This window comes from Triticum aestivum, chromosome 4A (genome assembly GCF_018294505.1).
Source record: "Triticum aestivum cultivar Chinese Spring chromosome 4A, IWGSC CS RefSeq v2.1, whole genome shotgun sequence".
Taxonomy (NCBI): Eukaryota; Viridiplantae; Streptophyta; class Magnoliopsida; order Poales; family Poaceae; genus Triticum; species Triticum aestivum.
In genome coordinates, this window is record NC_057803.1 from 457675693 (window position 1) to 457702376 (window position 26684).

Below are 26684 nucleotides of genomic sequence, written 5' to 3' on the forward strand. Positions count from 1 at the left end.
AAAAAAAAGTCAAGAATTAGTGTTCTATCTCCACTCTAAAATAAGCGGAATCATTGTTAAATTGTTGCTGACTCTGTAAACAGGCAGATCCAATTTCATTTCAACCCTGAGGTATGATTAAACATAATTATGACAAAACAACTCGCTGTAAAAACTTGTCTTAAAATATAAAATCATGCAACTGTGAGCATACAAACAAACAAACAAAAGGAATCACCTACCAACACCCATGGAGGTCAGCAACAGCTGAACAATGCTGTAAACTTTTGTCCTCGTAGTAGGTAACTTCGCAATTTTGCAGTAATCAGTTACAAGCCGTACAATATTAGCAGCATGCGGTAAAAGTTGGCTGCAATATGACAAGTAGATAATTTAGATATTTCTTTTCCAGTACAGATTCAGATCCAGAATAATATTAGACTTCTATAATAAATCCAGTTTCCGAAGCTACTTAAAATTCAAGTATTATTATCAAACACTTGTGTCTATGTTGCTGTATTTGATGCAAGCTTAAAACTTGTGGAAAACATACATTGAGATGTGTCTTAGATAATAGTGATAAGAGGCAATACACATGGTACCTTCGCATTCCTTTAATAGTTGCATGGAGCAAATCCAAGAAAGATGAATGCAATGATGGAAGCTCAAAACAAATAAGCTCTTGGTGCAAGGAAGTAGTTGAAGGAAACGACTTGTTGCGCAATGATCCATCAACTAAGAGCACTCTCCGTGACAGAGCTATCAAAGCACGGACAGGAACGGTGACCTTTTTTGACAATGACAGGTAAAACAATATGGTTTAGAGCAATGTAATGTTTAATGGTAGCTTATCAGCGCCATTAGGTAATAAGTAATGATAATGTACCAAGAGATGAGGCTTTGGACAAACCTGAACCGGGTAATAACTAGTCAGCATCATGCAGCAGCAATGGGCAAGGGCTGAAATGGTAGGAACAGTGAAGACACGAAATTTCTTTGTCACATGCAGATTGCCTCCCAACTTTACTTGATCTCCCAACACTGGTGGAGGATCATTACCAGGTGGAACTAGAAGCATCATAATCTCACGCCCTTTCTTTTCTGCAAAGATAAGTTGTTCAAAGCCAATCTAAAATGGTACAACCAAAAATAAAAATAGCTCATGACAAACATTACCTTCTTCCAGCCCAACAAAGGCATCGTTCAGAAGATTGTTTATACCAATCAGTACTTTCTGAATCATCAATGACCAAGTGCCCTCAGATACTCGGACAGAAGGTAGCATTGCTAAGACTCTCGCAAATTTCTGAAGGATTGGAAGATGCGAAAAAACAGAGGTTGGTCAACACAATGAGAAATTTCATGGCAATGAGCGACAGAAGAAAGAACATCAAAATGGAGAATAAAACACACAAATGTTACTTTGCACAGCATCCCAAAAAGATTAATTCGAAGATAAGGCATGAAGCATACAGTGCTCACCTTTGATAATTTTACATTGACTTCTGTACTCATAATCTTTGCTGCAATGGTGGTTCAACCTGAATTGTGTAAATTAAGCACAATATGACATAATATAACAGCCAGTAAAATAGTAGGGAGTTGTACATTTGCTGTAGTTTCAGAGGTATGTACTAGAAACTACTTTTACAAAAATGATAAATAAGTGACACATGACAAATAAATCTAAAAGGAACATGTCACATAAAGAACTCTCGTGTGCCACGCACCTACATTTAAATCACAATTAGACATATTGATAGTAGCTCATGTAGATCATCAATAAAGATGTTCCAATTCAGTAACAAAAAATAGATATTCCAAACTTTCAACTCTATGATCCTACATCCACCCAGAAACCAACTTTTACAAAATTTTATTTATTAAAACACCTAACCAAACCTTTTCCTTCGAAGCTATTCTCAAGGATTAACTTTTCTCCCTTCTAGACTCAGAAAACTACTCCCTCCAGTTCACAATAAGCTTTTGGATATGGATATGGACATGGTCTCCAAAAGACCAAAACATAGCTTTGACCACTAATTCCTATGAAAATATATTTCTAAATCCCAGTAAAATTTAGATTTATAGAAGTACTTCTCGAGACAAAGGTACACGTAGAAATATTTCAGGTGGCTAACATAAATAGGAGTATTTTAAAGAGATATAAGAGTCAAAGTTTTATAAGTTTTGGCTAAACGCGTAACCAAAACTTAAAGTTTTCTGTAAACTGGAGGAAGAATATATGTGTTCACGATAAGAAATGAACTACTCCCTCTGTAAACTAATATAAGAGCGCTTAGAACACTATTTTAGTGATCTAAACACTCTTATATTAGTTTACAGAGGGAGTACAACATAAATGTAAACATACTTTATTGTAGTGTCGATTTACAGATGAGGGATACAATTTAATAACTGTCCTTAGCAAATCAATCGCTTCATCCTGCAAATACAGACAGAAGTAGATTACATATTTACTCTTGCATGCTTGAAATCAAACAGAGTAAGCCTGTGGGTGAAAACAACATACCGCCACTGGACCATTTTCATTTAAAAGCAGCAGCAATGGTTCAACAACTCTTCCAGCAAAGGATGATGCCTCTTTCTTTAAGTTCAAATATTTCGCCAATCTAATCAGAGAACAAGTTATGTTGCTTTCAACTGAACAAAACAGAGTAGCGCACAAAAGAAAGGGCAATGGATATGGACATATTGTTGAGCTTTAGTTTCAAATAATCACATTCACAATACTACGAAGTACCTACAATCCAACTATGTGCTTGACAGCTTGAGCAAGTAAAAGGACATAGCTTTCATGACATACCTCGCAAATAGATCAGACATGGAAGTACAAGAGACCAAAGTAACAAGTTGCAAGCTAGGTGGTCCTTTCTAGGAGGAAAAAAAGATATATCAGATAAATAATTGTATGAGAATGTTTCATTAAGAGAAAACTAGAAAGATAATTTTCTCTGGGGATGTGAAGACTATGGATTATATGAACTCCTGGGGAGCATTATTTAAGATCTTCGATAAAAACTTTTACTAGGGTGGGTTTTTCTTTAGATGTGGTTTGTTGAAATAGGTCATGCTCAATCTCAATCAGTCAAACTTGCTAGTGTATAAAACCACGCCAATGAGCTCAGTGAAGCCATAAAGATAACTAGTACTACTACACACCTGTCAGAAGTACTACACTGGTGTCAAAAACGCTCTTATATTATGGGATGTAGGGGGTAAAATATACAGAATAGGTCAAATAATGAGAACAAATGCCATCTGCAAGTTCAATTTGTGATATAATTTTCCAATAAAGGTTCATATTTACATCAAATGGATGGCGTTACATAATATAATTTCCGATTGATTGGTTGCGGTGGTAGCTTAGCATGCATCAGATATATAATAAATTTAGAGAAAAGTGATCTAGTGAACAAATGCAGTTTTATAATAGATTGAACACCTACAATTTAAATATAAAGAAAATGGTGACTGGCATTTCATTCTTCGGTTTAGATGTGACCTCAAAACAATCACAATATAACCAGAAATAAAGAAAAATAGCAATATCCACAAAGAAAGTTATGAACAACCACAAACACAGGCAGCCAGAAGGTGCCAAGCCAAACAGACTTAAGTTAACCCAAGGGACACTAAATTTACACGGATATCACTCCCACAGAGATCAGTGCCGAGGACAGACTTCTTCATCTGTTTTCTCCTAGGTGTAGAAAATCTCAACATCACATTTAATTTCATGGAAGTTGTCTTATCAATGAAGCAGGTCAATCAACTAGTATGACGTCAAACGTAACTCCAGCGAAGGTTGATCACATCTGAAATACCTAAATATTTCATTTCATGGAAGTTGTCTTATCCATGAAGGAGGTCAATCAAATAGTATGACGCCAAGTGTAATTCCAGCAAAGGTTGATCACATCTGAAATATCTACATTTCATGGAAGTTGTCTTATCCATGAAGGAGGTCAATCAAATAGTATGACGTCAAGTGTGATTCCAGCAAAGGTTGATCACATCTGGAATATCTCTATACTTCCAGATATCACTACCTTCCTGTCTATAATCTGCTTGGAATTTAATTAGCTCAACAAATTCAAACAAACTTAAACACATTTTTTATGAAGTTAATAATGGGATTCTCAAGACATTAGAACAGTGATGAAACAAGGGGTCCGGGTCCGGGGGTGGGGGCACACAATTGCTCAGAACAAAAACAAAACGAGAACATAAAATTCCACATAAAACTGAAGCAAACAATGTGCAGTACCTGCAAGTTCCTCAGAATCTTCTCAAACCAATCAGAGTATGATTCAGCAAAGCGCTCACTGCTGCACTCTTGGAAAGTCACGCCAAGTAAACAAGTTCCCAACCAACAACTATATGGCTAAAGATTTATAAACAGAGGACGCCAATATTAGTAAAGCATGTCTGATACATTTTCTTTTACATCAAAGATTTAACAACTGTTAAAGCTATCAGAAAAACCGTGGCGCGCCACGCCTCGGCGAGCTTTTGGTCCGACGGGTCCTGGAGGACCTCGGTGAGGAGGCCGTGCGTGCGCACCGCCTCCTCCGGCGGAACGGTGCTCCCCGGCTGCGGCATCCGCTCGCCAACCACCACTCGGAGCAGACGTGGCTTAAGCCAGTTGGTTATAGGGACGGTTGGAAGGAGAGACGGCTCGCCAACCACCCCGGCTGCGGCATCGCTGGTTAGTGAGGGGTCTGTGACTGGAGGCGGGCTGAAAGACGGCTCGGCCGGACTTGAGGTGGACGATAATAGGGACGGTTGGAAGGAGAGACCGAAGAAGGCGGCGGCTCCGGGACGGAGGGATAGGACGCCGTAAAACCCTAGCGGCTTCGAGCAGCAGAGTTTGGGTAGTTTAAAAAGAAAACTAACTTTGGTCTAAAAATAAAAATAAAACTAACTTACTTTCTCAAAATTCATTTAAAAAATCAAAATGTGACGCATACAAGTTTTGTAGATATTGTTATTTTACTGAAAAATATATTATTATGCTTGATCAAGTTTATACAAACATCAATGTATATAATATTATACCCGATAAACAAAGTAGAAAAGGTGAGGGAGATCGCTTTCCTCCTACGCGAGCAGACGGAAACCCTAGCCGCCGCCAGGGATCCGATCCTTCCGGCGGCTCCGCTCTGTTGGCGACCTCTTGGTCGTGAGTGGTGAGGGAGATCGTCGAATCCCGCGTGTGCGGTCGTCTTAACTTTAGGTTAGGGCCCTGGTAGCTTAGGATTTTGGGTTATTCAACTTGGCTTTGGCGGCGGCGACGGTGATGCTGAATAAAGAAGCTTTAGATTCTTCCACGACGGGGCAATCGTCTCTATGGTTGGTGATGGATTTGGAAATTAGTATGTTCAAGTGAGGATGTTGTGGCGTCGGCAGCATCCTTGTGGTGGATTTGTGTCCTCGGGCTCCGCCATTGCGGCAATGTCTGCTCCAACGTCGGCGTGGACCTTGGGAGGTAGTCCAGGAGCAGATTAATATTATGGTCCGCATCGACGGCATTTGAAAGACGAAACACTGGGTCCGTGGTTGATGTCTACTACACAACCTTCTTCTTATAGACGTTGTTGGGCCTCCAAGTGCAGAGGTTTGTAGGACAGTAGCAAATTTCCCTCAAGTGGATAACCTAAGGTTTATCAATCCGTAGGAGGCGTAGGATGAAGATGGTCTCTCTCAAGCAACCCTGCAACCAAATAACAAAGAGTCTCTTGTGTCCCCAACACACCCAATACAATGGTAAATTGTATAGGTGCACTAGTTCGGTGAAAAGATGGTGATACAAGTGGTATATGAATGGTAGATAAAGGTTTTTGTAATCTGAAATTATAAAAATAGCAAGGTAACTAATGGTAAAAGCGAGCGTAAACGGTATTGCAATGCTAGGAAATAAGGCCTAGGGTTCATACTTTCGCTAGTGCAAATTCCCTCAACAACAATAAGATAATTGGATCACATAACTATCCCTCAACATGCAACAAAGAGTCACTCCAAAGTCACTAATAGCGGAGAACGAACGAAGAGATTATGGTAGGGTACGAAACCACATCAAAGTTATTCTTTCCAATCAATCTGTTAGGCTATTCCTATAAGTGTCACAAACAGCCCTGAAGTTCGTACTAGAATAACACCTTAAGACACAAATCAACCAAAACCCTAATGTCACCTAGATACTTCAATGTCACCTCAAGTATCCATGGGTATGATTATACGATATGCATCACACAATCTCAGATTCATCTATTCAACCAACACATAGAACCTCAAAGAGTGCCCCCAAAGTTTCTACCGGAGAATCACGACGAAAACGTGTGCCAACCCCTATGCATAGGCTCATGGGCGGAACCCGTAAGTTGATCACCAAAAATACATTAAGTGAATCACGTGGTATCCCATTGTCACCACAGATACGCACGGCAAGACATAGATCAAGTGTTCTCAAATCTTTAAAGACTCAATCGATAAAATAACTTCAAAGGGGAAACTCGATTCATTATAAGAGAGTAGAGGATGGAGAAAACATCGTAAGATCCAACTATAATAGCAAAGCTCGCGATACATCAAAATCGTACCACCTCAAGAACACGAGAGAGAGAGAGAGAGAGATCAAACACATAGCTACTGGTACATACCCTCAGCCCCGAGGGAGAACTACTCCCTCCTCGTCATGGAGAGCACCGGGATGATGAAGATGGCCACCGGAAAAGGATTGCCCCCTCCGACAGGGTGCCGGAACGGGTCTAGATTGGTTTTCGGTGGCTACGGAGGCTCCTGGCGGCGGAACTCCCGATCTACTGTGCTCTCGGATGTTTTTAGGGTATATGGAGATATATAGGCGGAAGAAATACGTCAGGGGGGCATGAGGGTGGAGGGCGCACCCAGGGGGGTGGGCGCGCCCCCTGCCTCGTGGCCTCCTTGTAGATCCCTTGACGTGCACTCCAAGTCTTCTAGGCTTCTTCTGATCCAAAAATAAGTTCCGTGAAGTTTCAGGTCAATTGGACTCCGTTTGGTTTTCCTTTTCTGCGATATTCTAAAACAAGGTAAAAACAGAAACTGGCACTGGGCTCTGGGTTAATAGGTTAGTCCCAAAAATGGTATAAAAGTGTATAATAAAGCCCATAAACATCCAAAACAGTAAATAATATATCATGGAGCAATCAAAAATTATAGATACGTTGGAGACGTATCAGCATCCCCAAGCTTAATTCCTGCTCGTCCTCGAGTAGGTAAATGATGAAAACAGAATTTTTGATGCGGAGTGTTACTTGGCATAATTTCAATGTAATCTTCTTAATTGTGGTATGAATATTCAGATCCAAAAGATTCAAGATAAAAGTTCATATTGACATAAAAATAATAATACTTCAAGCATACTAACTAAGCAATCATGTCTTCTCAAAATAACATGGCCAAAGAAAGTTCATCCCTACAAAATCATATAGTTTAGTCATGCTCCATTTTCGTCACACAAGAATACTCTCATCATTCACAACCTCGATGACAAGCCAAGCAATTGTTTCATACTTTAGTAATCTCAAACTCATAAACCTTCACACAATACATGAGCGTGAGCCATGGACATAGCACTATGGGTGGAATAGAATATGATGAGGGGGTTATGTGGAGAAGACAAAAAAGGAGAAAGTCTCACATCAACGAGGCTAATCAATGGGCTATGGAGATGCCCACCGATTGATGTTAATGCAAGGAGTAGGGATTGCCACGCAACGGATGCACTAGAGCTATAAATGTATGAAAGCTCAACAAAAGAAACTAAGTGGGTGTGCATCCAACTTGCTTGCTCACGAAGACCTAGGGCACTTGAGGAGGCCCATTGTTGGAATATACAAGCCAAGTTCTATAATGAAAAATTCCCACTAGTATATGAAAGTGACAAAACAAAAGACTCTCTATCATGAAGATTATGATGCTACTTTGAAGCACAAGTGTGGCAAGGGATAGTAGCATTGTCCCTTCTCTCTTTTTCTCTCATTTTTCATTTTTTATTTGGACCTTTTCCTTTTTATGGCCTTTCTCTCTCTTTTTTTTGGCCTTCTCTTTTTTATGGCCTTTCTTTTTTTATTCCTCACTTGGGACAATGCTCTAGAAAATGATGATCATCACACTTCTATTTACTTACAACTCAAGAATTACAACTCGATACTTAGAACAAGATATGACTCTATATGAATGCCTCCGGCGGTGTACCAGGATGTGTAATGATGCATGAGTGACATTTATGAAAGAATTATGAACGGTGGCTTTGCCATAAATACTATGTCAACTACAAGATCATGCTAAGCAATATGACAATGATGATGCGTGTCATAATAAACGGAATGGTGGAAAGTTGCATGGCAATATATCTCGGAATGGCTATGAAAATGTCATAATAGGTAGGTATGGTGGCTGTTTTGAGGAAGATATAGGGAGGTTTATGTGTGATAGAGCATATCATATCACGGGGTTTGGATGCACCGGCGAAATTTGCACCAACTCTCAATGTGAGAAAGGACAATGCACGATACCGAAGAGGCTAACAAGGATGGAAGGGTGAGAGTGCGTATAATCTATGGACTCAACATTAGCCATAAAGAACTCACATACTTATTGCAAAAAATTACAAGTCATCAAAAACCTCGGCACTACGCGCATGCTCCTAGGGGGGATAGATTGGTAGGAAAAGACCATCGCTTGTCCCCGACCGCCACTCATAAGGAAGACAATCAAATAACACCTCATGTTTCAAATTTGTTACACAACATTTACCATACGTGCATGCTACGGGACTTGCAGACTTCAACACAAGTATTCCTCAAATTCACAATTACTCAACTAGCACGACTTTGATATTATTACCTCCATATCTCAAAACAATCATCAAGCATCAAACTTCTCTTAGTATTCAACACACTCATAAGAAAGTTTTTACTATTCTTAGATGCCTAGCATATTAGGATTATTTAAGCAAATTACCATGATATTTAAGACTCTCAAAATAATATAAGTGAAGCATGAGAGTTCATTAATTTCTACAAAATAAAACCACTGTCGTGCTTTAAAAGGATATAAGTGAAGCACCAGAGCAAATGACAAACTACTCCGAAAGATACAAGTGAAGATCAATGAGTAGTCGAATAATTATGCAACTACGTGAAGACTCTCTAAGATTTAATAATTTCAAATCTTGGTATTTTATTCAAACAACAAGCAAAACAAAATAAAATGACGCTCCAAGCAAAACACATATCATGTGGCGAATAAAAATATAGCTCCAAGTAAAGTTACCGATGAACGAAGACGAAAGAGGGAATGCCTTCCGGGGCATCCCCAAGCTTAGGCTCTTGGCTATCCTTGAATATTACCTTGGGGTGCCTTGGGAATCCCCAAGCTTAGGCTCTTGCCACTCATTATTGTTGGGGAACGTAGTAATTTCAAAAAAATCCCTACGCACACGCAAGATCATGGTGATGTATAGCAACGAGAGGGGAGAGTGTGATCTACTTACCCTTGTAGATCGACAACGGAAGCGTTTGGTTGATGTAGTCGTACGTCTCCACGGCCCGACCGATCAAGCACCGAAACTACGGCACCTCCGAGTTTTAGCACACGTTCAGCTCGATGACGATCCCCGGACTCCGATCCAGCAAAGTGTCGGGGAAGAGTTCCGTCAGCACGACGGCGTGGTGACGATCTTGATGTACTACTGTCGCAGGGCTTCGCCTAAGCACCGCTACAATATTATCGAGGACTATGGTGGCAGGGGGCGCCGCACACGGCTAAGAATATGATCACGTGGATCAACTTGTGTGTCTCTGGGGTGCCCCTGCCTCCGTATATAAAGGTTCAAGAGGGGGAGGCTGGCCGACCACCATAGGGCGCGCCAGGAGGAGTCCTACTCCCTCCGGGAGTAGGACTTCTCTCCCAATCCTAGTTGGAATAGGATTCGTGAGGTGGAAAAGAGAGAGAGAGAAGGAGGGGGCGCCGGCCCCCTCTCTCCTTGTCCTATTCGGACTAGGGGGGAGGGGCGCACGGCCCTAGCCCTGGCCGCCTCTCCTCTTCTTCCACTAAGGCCCATTAAGGCCCATTTAGCTCCCGGGGGGTTCCGGTAACCTCCCGGTACTCCGGTAAAATCCCGATTTCACCCGGAACACTTCCGATATCCAAACATAGGCTTCCAATATATCAATCTTTATGTCTCGACCATTTCAAGACTCCTCGTCATGTCCGTGATCACATCCGGGACTCCGAACAACCTTCGGTATATCAAAATGTATAAACTCATAATATAACTGTCATCGAAACCTTAAGCGTGCGGACCCTACGAGTTCGAGAACAATTAGACATGACCGAGACATGTCTTCGGTCAATAACCAATAGCGGGACCTGGATGCCCATATTGGCTCCTACATATTCTACGAAGATCTTTATCGGTTAGACCGCATAACAACATACGTTGTTCCCTTTGTCATCGGTATGTTACTTGCCCGAGATTCGATTGTCGGTATCCAATACCTAGTTCAATCTCGTTACCGGCAAGTCTCTTTACTCGTTCCGTAATACATCATTCCGCAACTAACTCATTAGTTGCAATGCTTGCAAGGCTTAAGTGATGTGCATTACTGAGAGGGCCCTGAGATACCTCTCCGACGATCGGAGTGACAAATCCTAATCTTGAAATACGTCAACCCAACATGTACCTTTGGAGACACCTGTAGAGCACCTTTATAATCACCCAGTTACGTTGTGATGTTTGGTTGCACACAAAGTGTTCCTCCGGCACACGGGAGTTACATAATCTCATAGTTATAGGAACATGTATAAGTCATGAAGAAAGCAATAACAACATACTAAACGATCAGGTGCTAAGCTAATGGAATGGGTCATGTCAATCAGATCATTCAACTAATGATGTGATCCCGTTAATCAAATAACAACTCTTTTTTAATGGTTAGGAAACATAACCATCTTTGATTAACGAGCTAGTCAAGTAGAGGCATACTAGTGACACTCTGTTTGTCCATGTATTCACACATGTATTATGTTTCCGGTTAATACAATTCTAGCATGAATAATAAACTTTTATCATGATATAAGGAAATAAATAATAACTTTATTATTGCCTCTAGGGCATATTTCCTTCAGTCTCCCACTTGCACTAGAGTCAATAATCTAGATTACACAGTAATGATTCTAACACCCATGGAGCTTTGGTGCTGATCATGTTTTGCCCGTGGAAGAGGCTTAGTCAATGGGTCTGCTACATTCCGCTCCGTATGTATCTTGCAAATCTCTATGTCTCCCACCTGGACCAGATCCCGGATGGAATTGAAGCGTCTCTTGATGTGTTTGGTTCTCTTGTGAAATCTGGATTCCTTTGCCAAGGCAATTGCACCAGTATTGTCACAAAAGATTTTCATTGGACCCGATGCACTAGGTATGACACCTAGATCGGATATGAACTCCTTCATCCAGACTCCTTCGTTTACTGCTTCTGAAGCAGCTATGTACTCCGCTTCACATGTAGATCCCGCCACGACGCTTTGTTTAGAACTGCACCAACTGACAGCTCCACCGTTTAATGGAAACACGTATCCGGTTTGCGATTTAGAATCGTCCGGATCAGTGTCAAAGCTTGCATCAACATAACCGTTTACAATGAGCTCTTTGTCACCTCCATATATGAGAAACATATCCTTAGTCCTTTTCAGGTACTTCAGGATGTTCTTGACCGCTATCCAGTGATCCACTCCTGGATTACTTTGGTACCTCCCTGCTAAACTTATAGCAAGGCACACATCAGGTCTGGTACACAGCATTGCATACATGATAGAGCCTATGGCTGAAGCATAGGGAACATCTTTCATTTTCTCTCTATCTTCTGCAGTGGTCGGGCATTGAGTCTGACTCAACTTCACACCTTGTAACACAGGCAAGAACCCTTTCTTTGCTTGATCCATTTTGAACTTCTTCAAAATCTTGTCAAGGTATGTGCTTTGTGAAAGTCCAATTAAACGTCTTGATCTATCTCTATAGATCTTTATGCCTAATATGTAAGCAGCTTCACCAAGGTCTTTCATTGAAAAACTCTTATTCAAGTATCCCTTTATGCTATCCAGAAATTCTATATCATTTCCAATCAGTAATATGCCATCCACATATAATATCAGAAATGCTACAGAGCTCCCACTCACTTTCTTGTAAATACAGGCTTCTCCGAAAGTCTGTATAAAACCAAATGCTTTGATCACACTATCAAAGCGTTTATTCCAACTCCGAGAGGCTTGCACCAGTCCATAAATGGATCGCTGGAGCTTGCACACTTTGTTAGCTCCCTTTGGATCGACAAAACCTTCCGGTTGCATCATATACAACTCTTCTTCTAGAAATCCATTCAGGAATGCAGTTTTGACATCCATCTGCCAAATTTCATATCATAAAATGCGACAATTGCTAACATGATTCGGACAGACTTAAGCATCGCTACGGGTGAGAAGGTCTCATCGTAGTCAACCCCTTGAACTTGTCGAAAACCTTTTGCGACAAGTCGAGCTTTGTAGACAGTAATATTACCGTCAGCGTCAGTCTTCTTCTTGAAGATCCATTTATTCTCAATTGCTTGCCGATCATTGGGAAACTCAACCAAAGTCCATACTTTGTTCTCATACATGGATCCCATCTCAGATTTCATGGCTTCAAGCCATTTTGCGGAATCTGGGCTCACCATCGCTTCTTCATAGTTCGTAGGTTCATCATGATCTAGCAGCATGATTTCCAGAACAGGATTACCGTACCACTCTGGCGCGGTTCTCACTCTGGTTGATCTACGAGGTTCAGTAGTATCTTGTCCTGAAGTTTCATGATCATTATCATTAGCTTCCTCACTAATTGGTGTAGGTGTCGCAGAAACAGTTTTCTGTGATGTACTACTTTCCAATAAGGGAGCAGGTACAGTTACCTCATCAAGTTCTACTTTCCTCCCACTCACATCTTTCGAGAGAAACTCCTTCTTCAGAAAGTTTCTGAATTTAGCAACAAAAGTCTTGCCTTCAGATTTGTGATAGAAGGTGTATCCAATAGTTTCCTTTGGATATCCTATGAAGACACATTTCTCCGATTTGGGTTCGAGCTTATCAGGTTGAAGCTTTTTCACATAAGCATCGCAGCCCCAAACTTTCAGAAACGACAACTTTGGTTTCTTGCCAAACCATAGTTCATAAGGCGTCGTCTCAACGGATTTCAATGGTGCCCTATTCAACGTGAATGCGGCTGTCTCTAAAGCATAACCCCAAAACGATAGCGGTAAATCAGTAAGAGACATCATAGATCGCACCATATCTAGTAAAGTACGATTACGACGTTCGGACACACCATTACGCTGTGGTGTTCCGGGTGGCATGAGTTGCGAAACTATTCCACATTGCTTCAAATGTACACCAAACTCGTAACTCAAATATTCTCCTCCACGATTAGATCGTAGAAACTTTATTTTCTTGTTACGATGATTTTCAACTTCACTCTGAAATTCTTTGAACTTTTCAAATGTTTCAGACTTATGTTTCATTAAGTAGATATACCCATATCTGCTTAAGTCATCTGTGAAGGTGAGAAAATAACGATATCCGCCACGAACCTCAATATTCATCGGACCACATACATCTGTATGTATGATTTCCAACAAATCTGTTGCTCTCTCCATAGTACCGGAGAACGGTGTTTTAGTCATATTGCCCATGAGGCACGGTTCGCAAGTACCAAGTGATTCATAATCAAGTGGTTCCAAAAGTCCATTAGTATGGAGTTTCTTCATGCGCTTTACACCGATATGACCTAAACAGCAGTGCCACAAATAAGTTGCATCATCATTATCAACTCTGCATCTTTTGGCTTCAACATTATGAATATGTGTATCACTACTATCGAGATTCAATAAGAATAGACCACTCTTCAAGGGTGCATGACCATAAAATATATTACTCATATAAATAGAACAACCATTATTCTCTGATTTAAATGAATAACCGTCTCGCATTAAACAAGATCTAGATATAATGTTCATGCTCAACGCTGGCACCAAATAACAATTATTTAGGTCTAATACTAATCCCGAAGGTAGATGTAGAGGTAGCGTGCCGACCGCGATCACATCGACTTTGGAACCGTTTCCCACGCGCATCGTCACCTCGTCCTTAGCCAATCTTCGCTTAATCCGTAGTCCCTGTTTCGAGTTGCAAATATTAGCAACAGAACCAGTATCAAATACCCAGGTGCTACTGCGAGCATTGGTAAGGTACACATCAATAACATGTATATCACATATACCTTTGTTCACCTTGCCATCCTTCTTATCCGCCAAATACTTGGGGCAGTTCCGCTTCCAGTGACCAGTCTGCTTGCAGTAGAAGCACTCAATTTTAGGCTTAGGTCCAGACTTGGGTTTCTTCTCTTGAGCAGCAACTTGCTTGCCGTTCTTCTTGAAGTTCCCCTTTTTCTTCCCTTTGCCCTTTTTCTTGAAACTAGTGGTCTTGTTGACCATCAACACTTGATGCTCCTTTTTGATTTCTACCTCCGCAACTTTCAGCATTGCGAAGAGCTCGGGAATAGTCTTATTCATCCCTTGCATATTATAGTTCATCACGAAGCTCTTGTAGCTTGGTGGCAGTGATTGGAGAATTCTGTCAATGACGCAATCATCTGGAAGATTAACTCCCATCTGAATCAAGTGATTATTATACCCAGACATTTTGAGTATATGCTCACTGACAGAACTGTTCTCCTCCATCTTGCAGCTATAGAACTTATTGGAGACTTCATATCTCTCAATCCGGGCATTTGCTTGAAATATTAACTTCAACTCCTGGAACATCTCATATGCTCCATGACGTTCAAAACGTCGTTGAAGTCCCGATTCTAAGCCGTAAAGCATGGCACACTGAACTATCGAGTAGTCATCAGCTTTGCTCTGCCAGACGTTCATAACATCCGGTGTTGCTCCAGCAGCAGGCCTGGCACCCAGCGGTGCTTCCAGGACGTAATTCTTATGTGCAGCAATGAGGATAATCCTCAAATTACGGACCCAGTCCGTGTAATTGCTACCATCATCTTTCAACTTTGCTTTCTCAAGGAACGCATTAAAATTCAACGGAACAACAGCACATGCCATCTATCTACAATCAAACATACATAAGCAAGATACTATCAGGTACTAAGTTCATGATAAATTTAAGTTCAATTAATCAAATTACTTAAAGAACTCCCACTTAGATAGACATCCCTCTAATCCTCTAAGTGATCACGTGACCCAAATCAACTAAACCATGTCCGATCATCACGTGAGATGGAGTAGTTTCATTGGTGAACATCACTATGTTGATCATATCTACTATATGATTCACGCTCGACCTTTCGGTCTCCGTGTTCCGAGGCCATATCTGCATATGCTTGGCTCGTCAAGTATAACCTGAGTATTCCGCGTGTGCAACTATTTTGCACCCGTTGTATTTGAACGTAGAGCCTATCACACCCGATCATCACGTGGTGTCTCAGCACGAAGAACTTTTGCAACGGTGCATACTCAGGGAGAACACTTCTTGATAATTTTAGTGAGAGATCATCTTATAATGCTACCGTCAATCAAAGCAAGATAAGATGCATAAAAGATAAACATCACATGCAATCAATATAAGTGATATGATATGGCCATCATCATCTTGTGCCTGTGATCTCCATCTCCGAAGCACCGTCATGATCACCATCGTCACCGGCGCGACACCTTGATCGTCATCGTAGCATCGTTGTCGTCTCGCCAATCTTATGCTTCCACGACTATCGCTACCGCTTAGTGATAAAGTAAAGCATTACAGCGCGACTGCATTGCATACAATAAAGCGACAACCATATGGCTCCTGCCAGTTGCCGATAACTCGGTTACAAAACATGATCATCTCATACAATAAAATTCAGCATCATGTCTTGACCATATCACATCACAACATGCCCTGCAAAAACAAGTTAGACGTCCTCTACTTTGTTGTTGCAAGTTTTACGTGGCTGCTACGGGCTTAAGCAAGAACCAATCTTACCTACGCATCAAAACCAGAACGATAGTTTGTCAAGTTGGTGCTGTTTTAACCTTCGCAAGGACCGGGCGTAGCCACACTCAGTTCAACTAAAGTTGGAGAAACTGTCACCCGCAAGCCACCTATGTGCAAAGCACGTCGGGAGAACCGGTCTCGCGTAAGCGTACGCGTAATGTCGGTCCGGGCCGCTTCGTCCAACAATACCGCCGAACCAAAGTATGACATGCTGGTAAGCAGTATGACTTATATCGCCCACAACTCACTTGTGTTCTACTCGTGCATATAACATCAACACATAAAACCTAGGCTCGGATGCCACTGTTGGGGAACGTAGTAATTTCAAAAAAATTCCTACGCACACGCAAGATCATGGTGATGTATAGCAACGAGAGGAGAGAGTGTGATCTACGTACCCTTGTAGATCGACAACGGAAGCGTTTGGTTGATGTAATCGTACGTCTCCACGGCCCGACCGATCAAGCACCGAAACTACGGCACCTCTGAGTTTTAGCACACGTTCAGCTCGATGACGATCCCCGGACTCCGATCCAGCAAAGTGTCGGGGAAGAGTTCCGTCAGCACGACGGCTTGGTGACGATCTTGATGTACTACTATCGCAGGGCTTCGCCTAAGCACCACTACAATATTATCGAGGACTATGGTGGCAGGGGGCGCCGCACACGGCTAAGAATATGATCACGTGGATCAACTTGTGTGTCTCTGGGGTGCCCCTGCCTCCGTATATAAAGGTTCAAGAGGGGGAGTCTGGCCGGCCACCATAGGGCACGCCAGGAGGAGTCCTACTCCCTCCGGGAGTAGGACTTCTCTCCCAATCCTAGTTGGAATAGGATTCGTGAGGTGGAAAAGAGAGAGAGAGAAAAGGAGGGGGGCGCCGGCCCCCTCTCTCCTTGTCCTATTCGGACTAGGGGGGAGGGGCGCGCGGCCCTAGCCCTGGCTGCCTCTCCTCTTCTTCCACTAAGGCCCATTAAGGCCCATTTAGCTCCCGGGGGGTTCCGGTAACCTCCCGGTACTCCAGTAAAATCCCGATTTCACCCGGAACACTTCCAATATCCAAACATACGCTTCCAATATATCAATCTTTATGTCTCGACCATTTCGAGACTCCTCGTCATGTCCGTGATCACATCCGGGACTCTGAACAACCTTCGGTATATCAAAACGTATAAACTCATAATATAACTGTCATCGAAACCTTAAGCGTGCGGACCCTACGGGTTCGAGAACAATGTAGACATGACTGAGACATGTCTCCGGTCAATAACCAATAGCAGGACCTGGATGCCCATATTGGCTCCTACATATTCTATGAAGATCTTTATCGGTCAGACCGCATAACAACATACGTTGTTCCCTTTTGTCATCGGTATGTTACTTGCCCGAGATTCGATCGTCGGTATCCAATACCTAGTTCAATCTCGTTACCGGCAAGTCTCTTTACTCGTTCCGTAATACATCATCCCGCAACTAACTCATTAGTTGCAATGCTTGCAAGGCTTAAGTGATGTGCATTACTGAGAGGGCCCTGAGATACCTCTCCGACGATCGGAGTGACAAATCCTAATCTCGAAATACGTCAACCCAACATGTACCTTTGAAGACACCTGTAGAGCACCTTTATAATCACCCAGTTATGTTGTGACATTTGGTTGCACACAAAGTGTTCCTCCGGCACACGGGAGTTACATAATCTCATAGTTATAGGAACATGTATAAGTCATGAAGAAAGCAATAGCAACATACTAAACGATCGGGTGCTAAGCTAATGGAATGGGTCATGTCAATCAGATCATTCAACTAATGATGTGATCCCGTTAATCAAATAACAACTCTTTGTTAATGGTTAGGAAACATAACCATCTTTGATTAACGAGCTAGTCAAGTAGAGGCATACTAGTGACACTCTGTTTGTCTATGTATTCACACATGTATTATGTTTCCGGTTAATACAATTCTAGCATGAATAATAAACTTTTATCATGATATAAGGAAATAAATAATAACTTTATTATTGCCTCTAGGGCATATTTCCTTCAATTATTCCATAGCCCATCGAATCTTTACCCAAAACTTGAAAACTTCACAACAGAAAACTTAACAGAAAACTCGTAAGCTCTGTTAGTACAAGAAAATAAATCACCACTTCAAGGTACTGTAATGAACTCATTCTTTATTTATATTGGTGTAATATCTACTGTATTCCAACTTATCTATGGTTCATATCCTCCGATACTACTCATAGATTCATCAAAATAAGCAAACAACACATAGAAAACAGAATCTATCAAAAACAGAACAATCTGTAGTAATCTGGATCAAACGTATACTTCTGGAACTCATAAAATTCTCAAATAAATTGCTGGACGTGAGTAATTTATCTATTATTCATCTTAAAAAAGAATTAACTAAATATCACTCTCCAATAAAAAATGGCAGCAATTCTCGTGAACACTAAAGTTTCTGTTTTTTTATAGCATGATCATAAAGGCTTCATCCAAGTCTTCCCAAAGGTTCTACTTGGCACAAACACTAATTAAACCACATATAAACAGAGGCTAGATGAATTATTTATTACTAAACAGGAACAAAAAGCAAGGAACAAAAATAAAGTTGGGTTGCCTCCCAACAAGCGCTATCGTTTAACGCCCCTAGCTAGGCATGATGATTTCAATGATGCTCACATAAAAGATAAGAATTGAAACATAAAGAGAGCATCATGAAGAATATTACTAGCACATTTAAGTCTAACCCACTTCCTATGCATAGGGATTTTGTGATCAAACAACTTGTGGGAACAAGAATCAACTTGCATAGGAAGGTAAAACAAGCAAATCTTCAATATTTTCAGCACATAGAGAGGGAACTTGATATTATTGTAATTCCTACAAGCATATGTTCCTCCCTCATAATAATTTTCAGTAGCATCATGAACAATTCAACAATATAACTATCACATAAAGCATTCTTTTCATGATCTACAAGCATATAATTTTTATTACTCTCCACATAAGCAAATTTCTTCTCATGAATAGTAGTGGGAGTAAACTCAACAAAATAACTATCATGTGAGGCATAATCCAATTGAAAACTAAAATCATGATGACAAGTTTCATGGATATCATTATTCTTTATAGCATACAAGTCATCACAATAATCATCATAGATAGCAACTTGGTTCTCATAATCAATTGGAACCTCTTCCGAAATAGTGGAATCATTACTAAATAAAGTCATGACCTCTCCAAATCCACTTTCATCAATATAATCATCATAAATAGGAGGCATGCTTTCGTCATAATAAATTTGCTCATCAAAACTTGGGGGACAAAAAATATCATCTTCATCAAACATAGCTTCCCCAAGCTTGTGGCTTTGCATATCATTAGCATCATGGATATTCAAGGAATTTATACTAACAACATTGCAATCATGCTCATCATTCAAAGATTTAGTGCCAAACATTTTGTAGACTTCTTATTCTAGCACTTTGGCACAATTTTCCTTTTCATCATACTCATGAAAGATATTAAAAAGATGAAGCATATGAGGCAAACTTAATTCCATTTTTTTATTTGTAGTTTTCTTTTATAAACTAAACTAGTGATAAAACAAGAAACTAAAAGACTCAATTGCAAGATCTAAAGATATACCTTCAAGCACTCACCTCCCCGGCAACGGCGCCAAAAAATAGCTTGATGTCTACTACACAACCTTCTTCTTGTAGACGTTGTTGGGCCTCCAAGTGTAGAGGTTTGTAGGACAGTAGCAAATTTCCCTCAAGTGGATGACCTAAGGTTTATCAATCTGTAGGAGGCGTAGGATGAAGATGGTCTCTCTCAAGCAACCCCGCAACCAAATAACAAAGAGTCTCTTGTGTCCCCAACACACCCAATACAATGGTAAATTGTATAGGTGCACTAGTTCGGCGAAGAGATGGTGATACAAGTGGTATATGGATGGTAGATAAAGGTTTTTGTAATCTGAAATTATAAAAACAGCAAGGTAACTAATGGTAAAAGTGAGCGTAAATGGTATTGCAATGCTAGGAAATAAGGCCTAGGGTACGTACTTTCGCTAGTGCAAGTTCCCTCAACAATAATAACATAATTGGATCACATAACTATCCCTCAACATGCAACAAAGAGTCACTCCAAAGTCACTAATAACGGAGAACGAACGAAGAGATTATGGTAGGGTACGAAACCACCTCAAAGTTATTCATTCCAATCAATCCGTTGGGCTATTCCTATAAGTGTCACAAACAGCCCTGGAGTTCGTACTAGAATAACACCTTAAGACACAAATCAACCAAAACCCCTAATGTCACCTAGATACTCCAATGTCACCTCAAGTATCCGTGGGTATGATTATACGATATGCATCACACAATCTCAGATTCATCTATTCAACCAACACATAGAACCTCAAAGAGTGCCCCAAAGTTTCTACCGGATAATCACGACGAAAACGTGCGCCAACCCCTATGCATAGGTTCATGGGCGGAACCCGCAAGTTGATCACCAAAACATACATCAAGTGAATCACATGGTATCCCATTGTCACCACAGATACGCACGGCAAGACATACATCAAGTGTTCTCAAATCTTAAAGACTCAATCCGATAAGATAACTTCAAAGGGGAAACTCAATCCATTACAAGAGAGTAGAGGGGGGAGAAAACATCATAAGATCCAACTATAATAGCAAAGCTCGCGATACATCAAGATCGTAGCACCTTAAGAACACGAGAGAGAGAGAGAGATCAAACACATAGCTACTGGTACATACCCTCAGCCCCGAGGGAGAACTACTCCCTCCTCGTCATGGAGAGCACCGGGATGATGAAGATGGCCACCGGAGAAGGATTGCCCCCTCCGGCAGGGTGCCAGAACGGGTCTAGATTGGTTTTCGGTGGCTATGGAGGCTTCTGGCGGCGAAACTCCCGATCTATTGTGCTCTCGGATGTTTTTAGGGTATATGGAGATATATAGGTGGAAGAAGTACGTCAGGGGGGCACGAGGGGCCCACGAGGGTGGAGGGCGTGCCCAGGGGGTGGGCACGCCCCCTGCCTCGTGGCCTCCTGTAGATCCCCTGACGTGCACTCCAAGTCTTCTGGGCTTTTTCTGATCCAAAAATAAGTTCCGTGAAGTTTCAGGTCAATTGGACTCCGTTTGGTTTTCCTTTTCTGCGATATTCTAAAACAAGGTAAAAAAAAACTGGCACTGGGCTCTGGGTTAATAGGTTAGTCCCAAAAATGATATAAAAGTGTATAATAAAGCCCATAAACTTCCAAAACAGTAGATAATATAGCATGGAGCAATCAAAAATTATAGATACATTGGAGACGTATCAGTGGTTGCTAGCTGGCAGGTATGGTTTCCTCCGGCATCTTAGTCGTGGTGAGGTGTCAGATCTGGAGTTTGATAGCGTGTCTGGGTGCTGCCTTGGTCTGGTTCGTTCAATGGCAATGGCTTCACCTTTGGTAAGCCACCTTGGAGGTCCGCAAAGTTGCATATCAGCTTTGGAGTCGCGTCAAGCTCGGGTGAGGAGGTGATTCATCTTTTTTTCTTTGGTGGATGGTGTGGTGGTGCCGGAGAAGTGACGTGCATGGGTGTCAAGTTCAGAAGATTCTTCGGGTTGGTCGTAATTTTACGTCTTAGCTGGTGGTCATGTGTGTAAAGGCTAGTGTTTTGCTGGCTTCTCAGTTTTATCATGTTGGTCTTTACGTGACCTGTACTATGATTTTTATGATATGAATATGACATGTATTAGCATGCAAAAAAGAAGAAGTTTGAAATAAAGGTATTAGGTTTTCCTTCCCTATTCCTTGGCGACTAGGGCAAACTCTAAAGGAAATATGCCCTAGAGGTAATAATAAAGTTGTTATTTATATTTCCTTATATCATGATAAATGTTTATTATTCATGCTAGAATTGTATTAACCGGGAACTCAGTACATGTGTGAATACATAGACAAATAGAGTGTCCCTAGTATGCCTCTACTAGACTAGCTCATTGGTCAAAGATGGTTAAGTTTCCTAACCATAGACATGTGTTGTCATTTGATGATCGGGGTCACATCATTAGAGAATGATGTGATTGACAAGACCCACCCGTCAGCTTAGCACAATGATCATTTAGTTTTATTGCTATTGCTTTCTTCATGACTTATACATGTTCCTCTAACTATGAGATTATGCAACTCCCGAATAGCGAAGGAACACCTTGTGTGCTATCAAACGTCACAACATAATTGGGTGATTATAAAGATTCTCTACAGGTGTCTCCAATGGTGTTTATTGAGTTGGCATAGATCGAGATTAGGATTTGTCACTCCGTGTATCGGAGAGGTATCTTTGGGCCCTCTCGATAATGCACATCACTATAAGCCTTGCAAGCAATGTGACTAATGAGTTAGTTACAGGATGATGCATTATAGAACGAGTAAAGAGACTTGCCAGTAACGAGATTGAACTAGGTATGATGATACCGATGATCGAATCTTGTGCAAGTAACATACCGATGACAAAGGGAACAACATATGTTGTTATGCGGTTTGACTGATAAAGATATTAGTAGAATATGTAGGAACCAATATGAGCATCCAGGTTCCGCTATTGGTTATTGACCGGAGATGTGTCTCGGTCATCTCTACATAGTTCTCGAACCCATAGGGTCCGCACGCTTAACGTTCAGTGATGATTTGTATTATGAGTTATGTGATTTGATGAACCGAAGTTTGTTCAGAGTCCCGGATGAGATCTAGACATGACGAGGAGTCTCGAAATGGTCGAGATGTAAATATTGATATATTGGAAGGTTATGTTTGGACACTGTAATGGTTTCGAAAAGGTTCGGACATTTTCAGGAGTACCAGGAGGTTACCGGAACCCCCGGGGGGGTTAATGGGCCTTCATGGGCCCTAGTGGAAGAGAGGAGATAGTGGCCAGGTGGAGGCGCCCCCGCCCCCAAGCCCAAACCGAATTAGACTAGGGTTGGGGGGGGGGGGCGCCCCCCTTTCCTTCTTTTCCTCCACCTCTTTCCCCTTCACTCCTTCTCCGGAAAGGAAAGGGGGGCCGAATCCTACTTGTATCGGGAGTCCAAGTAGGACTCCCCCCTTAGCGCACCCCCTTGGGTCGGCCTCCTCTCCTCCCCCCTTTATATACGTGGGAAGGGGGCACCCCAAAGGCACACCAAGTCTTCTCTTAGCCGTGTGCGGTGCCCCCTCCACAATTACATGCCTCGGTCATATCGTCATAGTGCTTAGGCGAAGCCCTGCGACGGTAACTTCATCATCACCGTCAACACACCATCGTGCTAACGGAAATCTCCCTCATCCTCAACTAGATCAAGAGCTCGAGGGACGTCATCGAGCTGAACATGTGTTGAACGCGGAGGTGCCGTACGTTCGATGCTAGGATCGGTTGGATCGCGAAGATGTTCGACTACATCAACCGCTTTACTAAACACTTCCTCTTTCGGTCTATGAGGGTACATAGACAACTTTCCCCTCTCGTTGCTATGCATCTCCTAGATAGATATTGCGTGATCGTAGGTAAATTTTTTGAAATACTGCGTTCCCCATCAAACTCTCCCCTCCAAGCTTCACCAGCGAGCCTGTGGATTCGCTTCCCCTCTTCTTGCCACTCTAAAGGCCGGTGGTGGGTGAAGAATCCCAGTGCCTTCACTCTGATTAGTAGTTTAGGTTAGGTTTTTTAGTCCTCGCATGTGCGGCGCTTAGATGAATGGTGGTGCTTCTTCTTCAAGTTTGTCTTCTCGCTTCAATACTCCTTGAGTTCGTCCATCTGGACATACTCCGCGAAGCTCCGCGGTAGATTCTTGCCATCTTCTTGGGGAGGTGACATTAGGGTTTATCCTCATGTGGCCAGATTTGATGTCAGGTGCTTCAGATCTATTCAAGGGTTTAGCAACGACGACTGCAGCTCCACGGCAATGGTCCTTATGGACACGTGCACGAAGACTTCCCTGTAAGTGCATCTAGTGCCACCCCTAGTTGGTTTTGGAGTATTGACGACAAACCTAGTTGAGGGACTAATGTGTTTGTGAGAATTGCAGGATAACACAGGTAGAAGTCCCTCATTGATTCGGTTTTCCTACCAGAGATGACCCCTAAAAATGTATGAAGACATTGATGTCAAAGGTGGTTTATGAAGATATTCTCATTGAAGACTATGACAAGAGAAGACATCGCATGAAGCCTATGGAGCTCAAAGACTTAGATCTTTCATAGTTCTGTTTCTTCTTTGTTGAGTCATAGGAACCACCATACTGTTAAGTGGGGTCTAAGAGAACCAGTCAGAATGACTGAAGTGATGCTTAACCAAAAGCTATGTCTTCGAGTGAAGACTATGAGAGCGAATCTTGTCCAGAGTCGGACAAGTCAGCTTTGCTTGTATCCCAAGTAAAGTTGCCGTGTGAGTTTGAAATCTGACCGTTGGAACACGTGTCAGTTCCTTAGTGACCCAGGGTCATTTCGAACAAATCAGGTCGGGTTGCCTAGTGGCTATAAATAGCCCACCCCCTAGAACCATAAATGGTTGGCTGCTCTGAGTTAGAGTATGGCTTTTGTCGTTTGAGAGCAACCCACCTCGAAGCCTTTGAGAGAGAATTCCTTGCGAGGATAAAACCCTAACCACCCAGAGCCAAAGAGTGTTAGGCATCACTTAAGTCTTCTTGTCTATGTGATCTGAAGACTTATTACACTTGAGGACTGTGAATCCTCCAGCCAGTTAGGCGTCGCGTTCTGAGCATCCAAGAGACATTGTGGATCGCCGGTGAACAAAGTATGTGAAGGTTTGGGAGTCTACCTTGAAGACTTACCAGAGTGATTGGGCGAGGTCTGTGTGACCTTAGCTCAAGGGGAATACGGTGAGGACTGGGTGTCCTGAGCTGCGTGTTCAGGACTGGGTGTCCGGGACTGTGTGTCCTAAGGTTTAAATACCTAGCCGCCCTAACCAGACGTATAGTTGTCACAGCAACTGGAACTGGTCCAACAAATCATTGTCTTCAACGAGTCACTGGTTTCATCCTTCCCTTCCCTTTACTTACTGTTGGTCCTTGTGAAGTCATTGTATGATTGCACTATCTTTTGTCTTCACTGAGTGACTGCGTGTTCTGTTTGGCTTCATAATATCTTCCTACCTGATCTGCACTACATTGCTGCTATTAGTCATTGTGCTTTCACTTCGTTGAATACTTGACTATGGTTTGCCTAGTGTAGTCTACCTTCCGCTGCATGGTAATAGGTTTATTTCTATCGGTTGTCTTCGAAACTTCCACGTTTTGAAGACTATCATAAAAATCGCCTATTCACCCCCCCTCTAGTCGATATAACGCACTTTCAGTTGGTATCAGAGCGAGGTACTCCCTTGTTCTGTGTGATTCGGTTTAACCACCTGGAGTTTTAGCTATGTCGACTGCAGGGATAATCAAAGTCTCCGCTGCATGCCCCGTCTTCGATGGAACTGAATATCCCTACTGGAAGAATAAGATGTGCATGCATCTTGAAGCCATTGACGTCGACCTATGGTATGTCGTCAAGAACGGCGTTCCCAAGGCTGGAGAAGGTGTCACTGCCGTTGACGTCAAGAAGTTCGTTCAACTGGACTCTACTGCCAAGAATATCATCTGTGGTCATCTGACCAAAGGACAGTATGGCCGCGTGAGTGCTTTGGAAACATCTAAGCTAGTCTGGGACTGGCTCTCCAAGGTCAACGAAGGCGTCTCAACTCAGAGAGATCAGAGAATCAGTGTCCTTCGCAACCTCTTCAACCGCTTCAAGCAAAATGACAATGAGAATGTCCAGCTCACGTTTGATCGACTCACTGACATCACAAATGAGCTTCAAGCCCTCGGCGCTACTGAGATCACCAAGCATGAAGTCGTCAAGACACTACTGAGATCACTTGACAGTTCGTTTGACACCCTAGCCCTGATGATTCAAGAACGTCCTGATTTCAAGACACTCGATCCGTCTAACATACTTGAGAGGCTCAACACACATGAGTTTCAGCTTTCTGAGAAAAGAGATATCTACGGTCCAAACTCTGGGCGAACTCGTGCCTTGAAGGCAAAAGATGTCTCCTCATCTGAAGAAGAATCTGACAGCAGTTCTGATGATCGTGAATACATTGGAAAGGAACTTGCTATGCTTGTGAAGAAGTTCCAAAAATTCACCAAGAAGAAAGGTTTCAGAAAGTCTTCACGATCAAGCTCAAGGAATGATGAAGCTTCTGCTCATGACTACAAGAAGAAAACATGTCACAAGTGCAAGAAATCTGGGCACTTCATCTCTGAGTGTCCGCAGTGGGACAATGAGAACAAAAAGAAGAAGAAGAGCAAGGAATATGACTCTGACGACAAGAAGAAGAAGAAATACTCAAAGTCTTCTTCCAAGTCTTCCTCAAAGTCTTCATCACACAAGAAGAGCTCATCTGGCAAGGCACGTGCGTTTGTTGGCAAGGAAATGGATTCAGAGGAGGAGTCCGCTTCTGAGGAGGCGGAGGTGGAGTCTGAGGAGGAGTCAGATTCTGGCG

General features: G+C 42.1%; 1 protein-coding gene across 1 annotated transcript in view; it reads right to left on the bottom strand.

The window, feature by feature from the left end:
• LOC123086340 (proline-, glutamic acid- and leucine-rich protein 1) overlaps positions 1–4830 on the bottom strand; it is a gene marked incomplete in the record, with an annotated part of 17203 nt that extends 12373 nt beyond the window's left edge. The window contains 9 exon segments of the mRNA XM_044508095.1: positions 222–349; positions 582–766; positions 890–1080; positions 1156–1285; positions 1462–1520; positions 2354–2425; positions 2513–2612; positions 2807–2874; positions 4271–4830. Coding sequence (XP_044364030.1) covers positions 222–349; positions 582–766; positions 890–1080; positions 1156–1285; positions 1462–1494 — 667 coding nt within the window.
• Positions 4831–26684: the final 21854 nt, after the last annotated feature.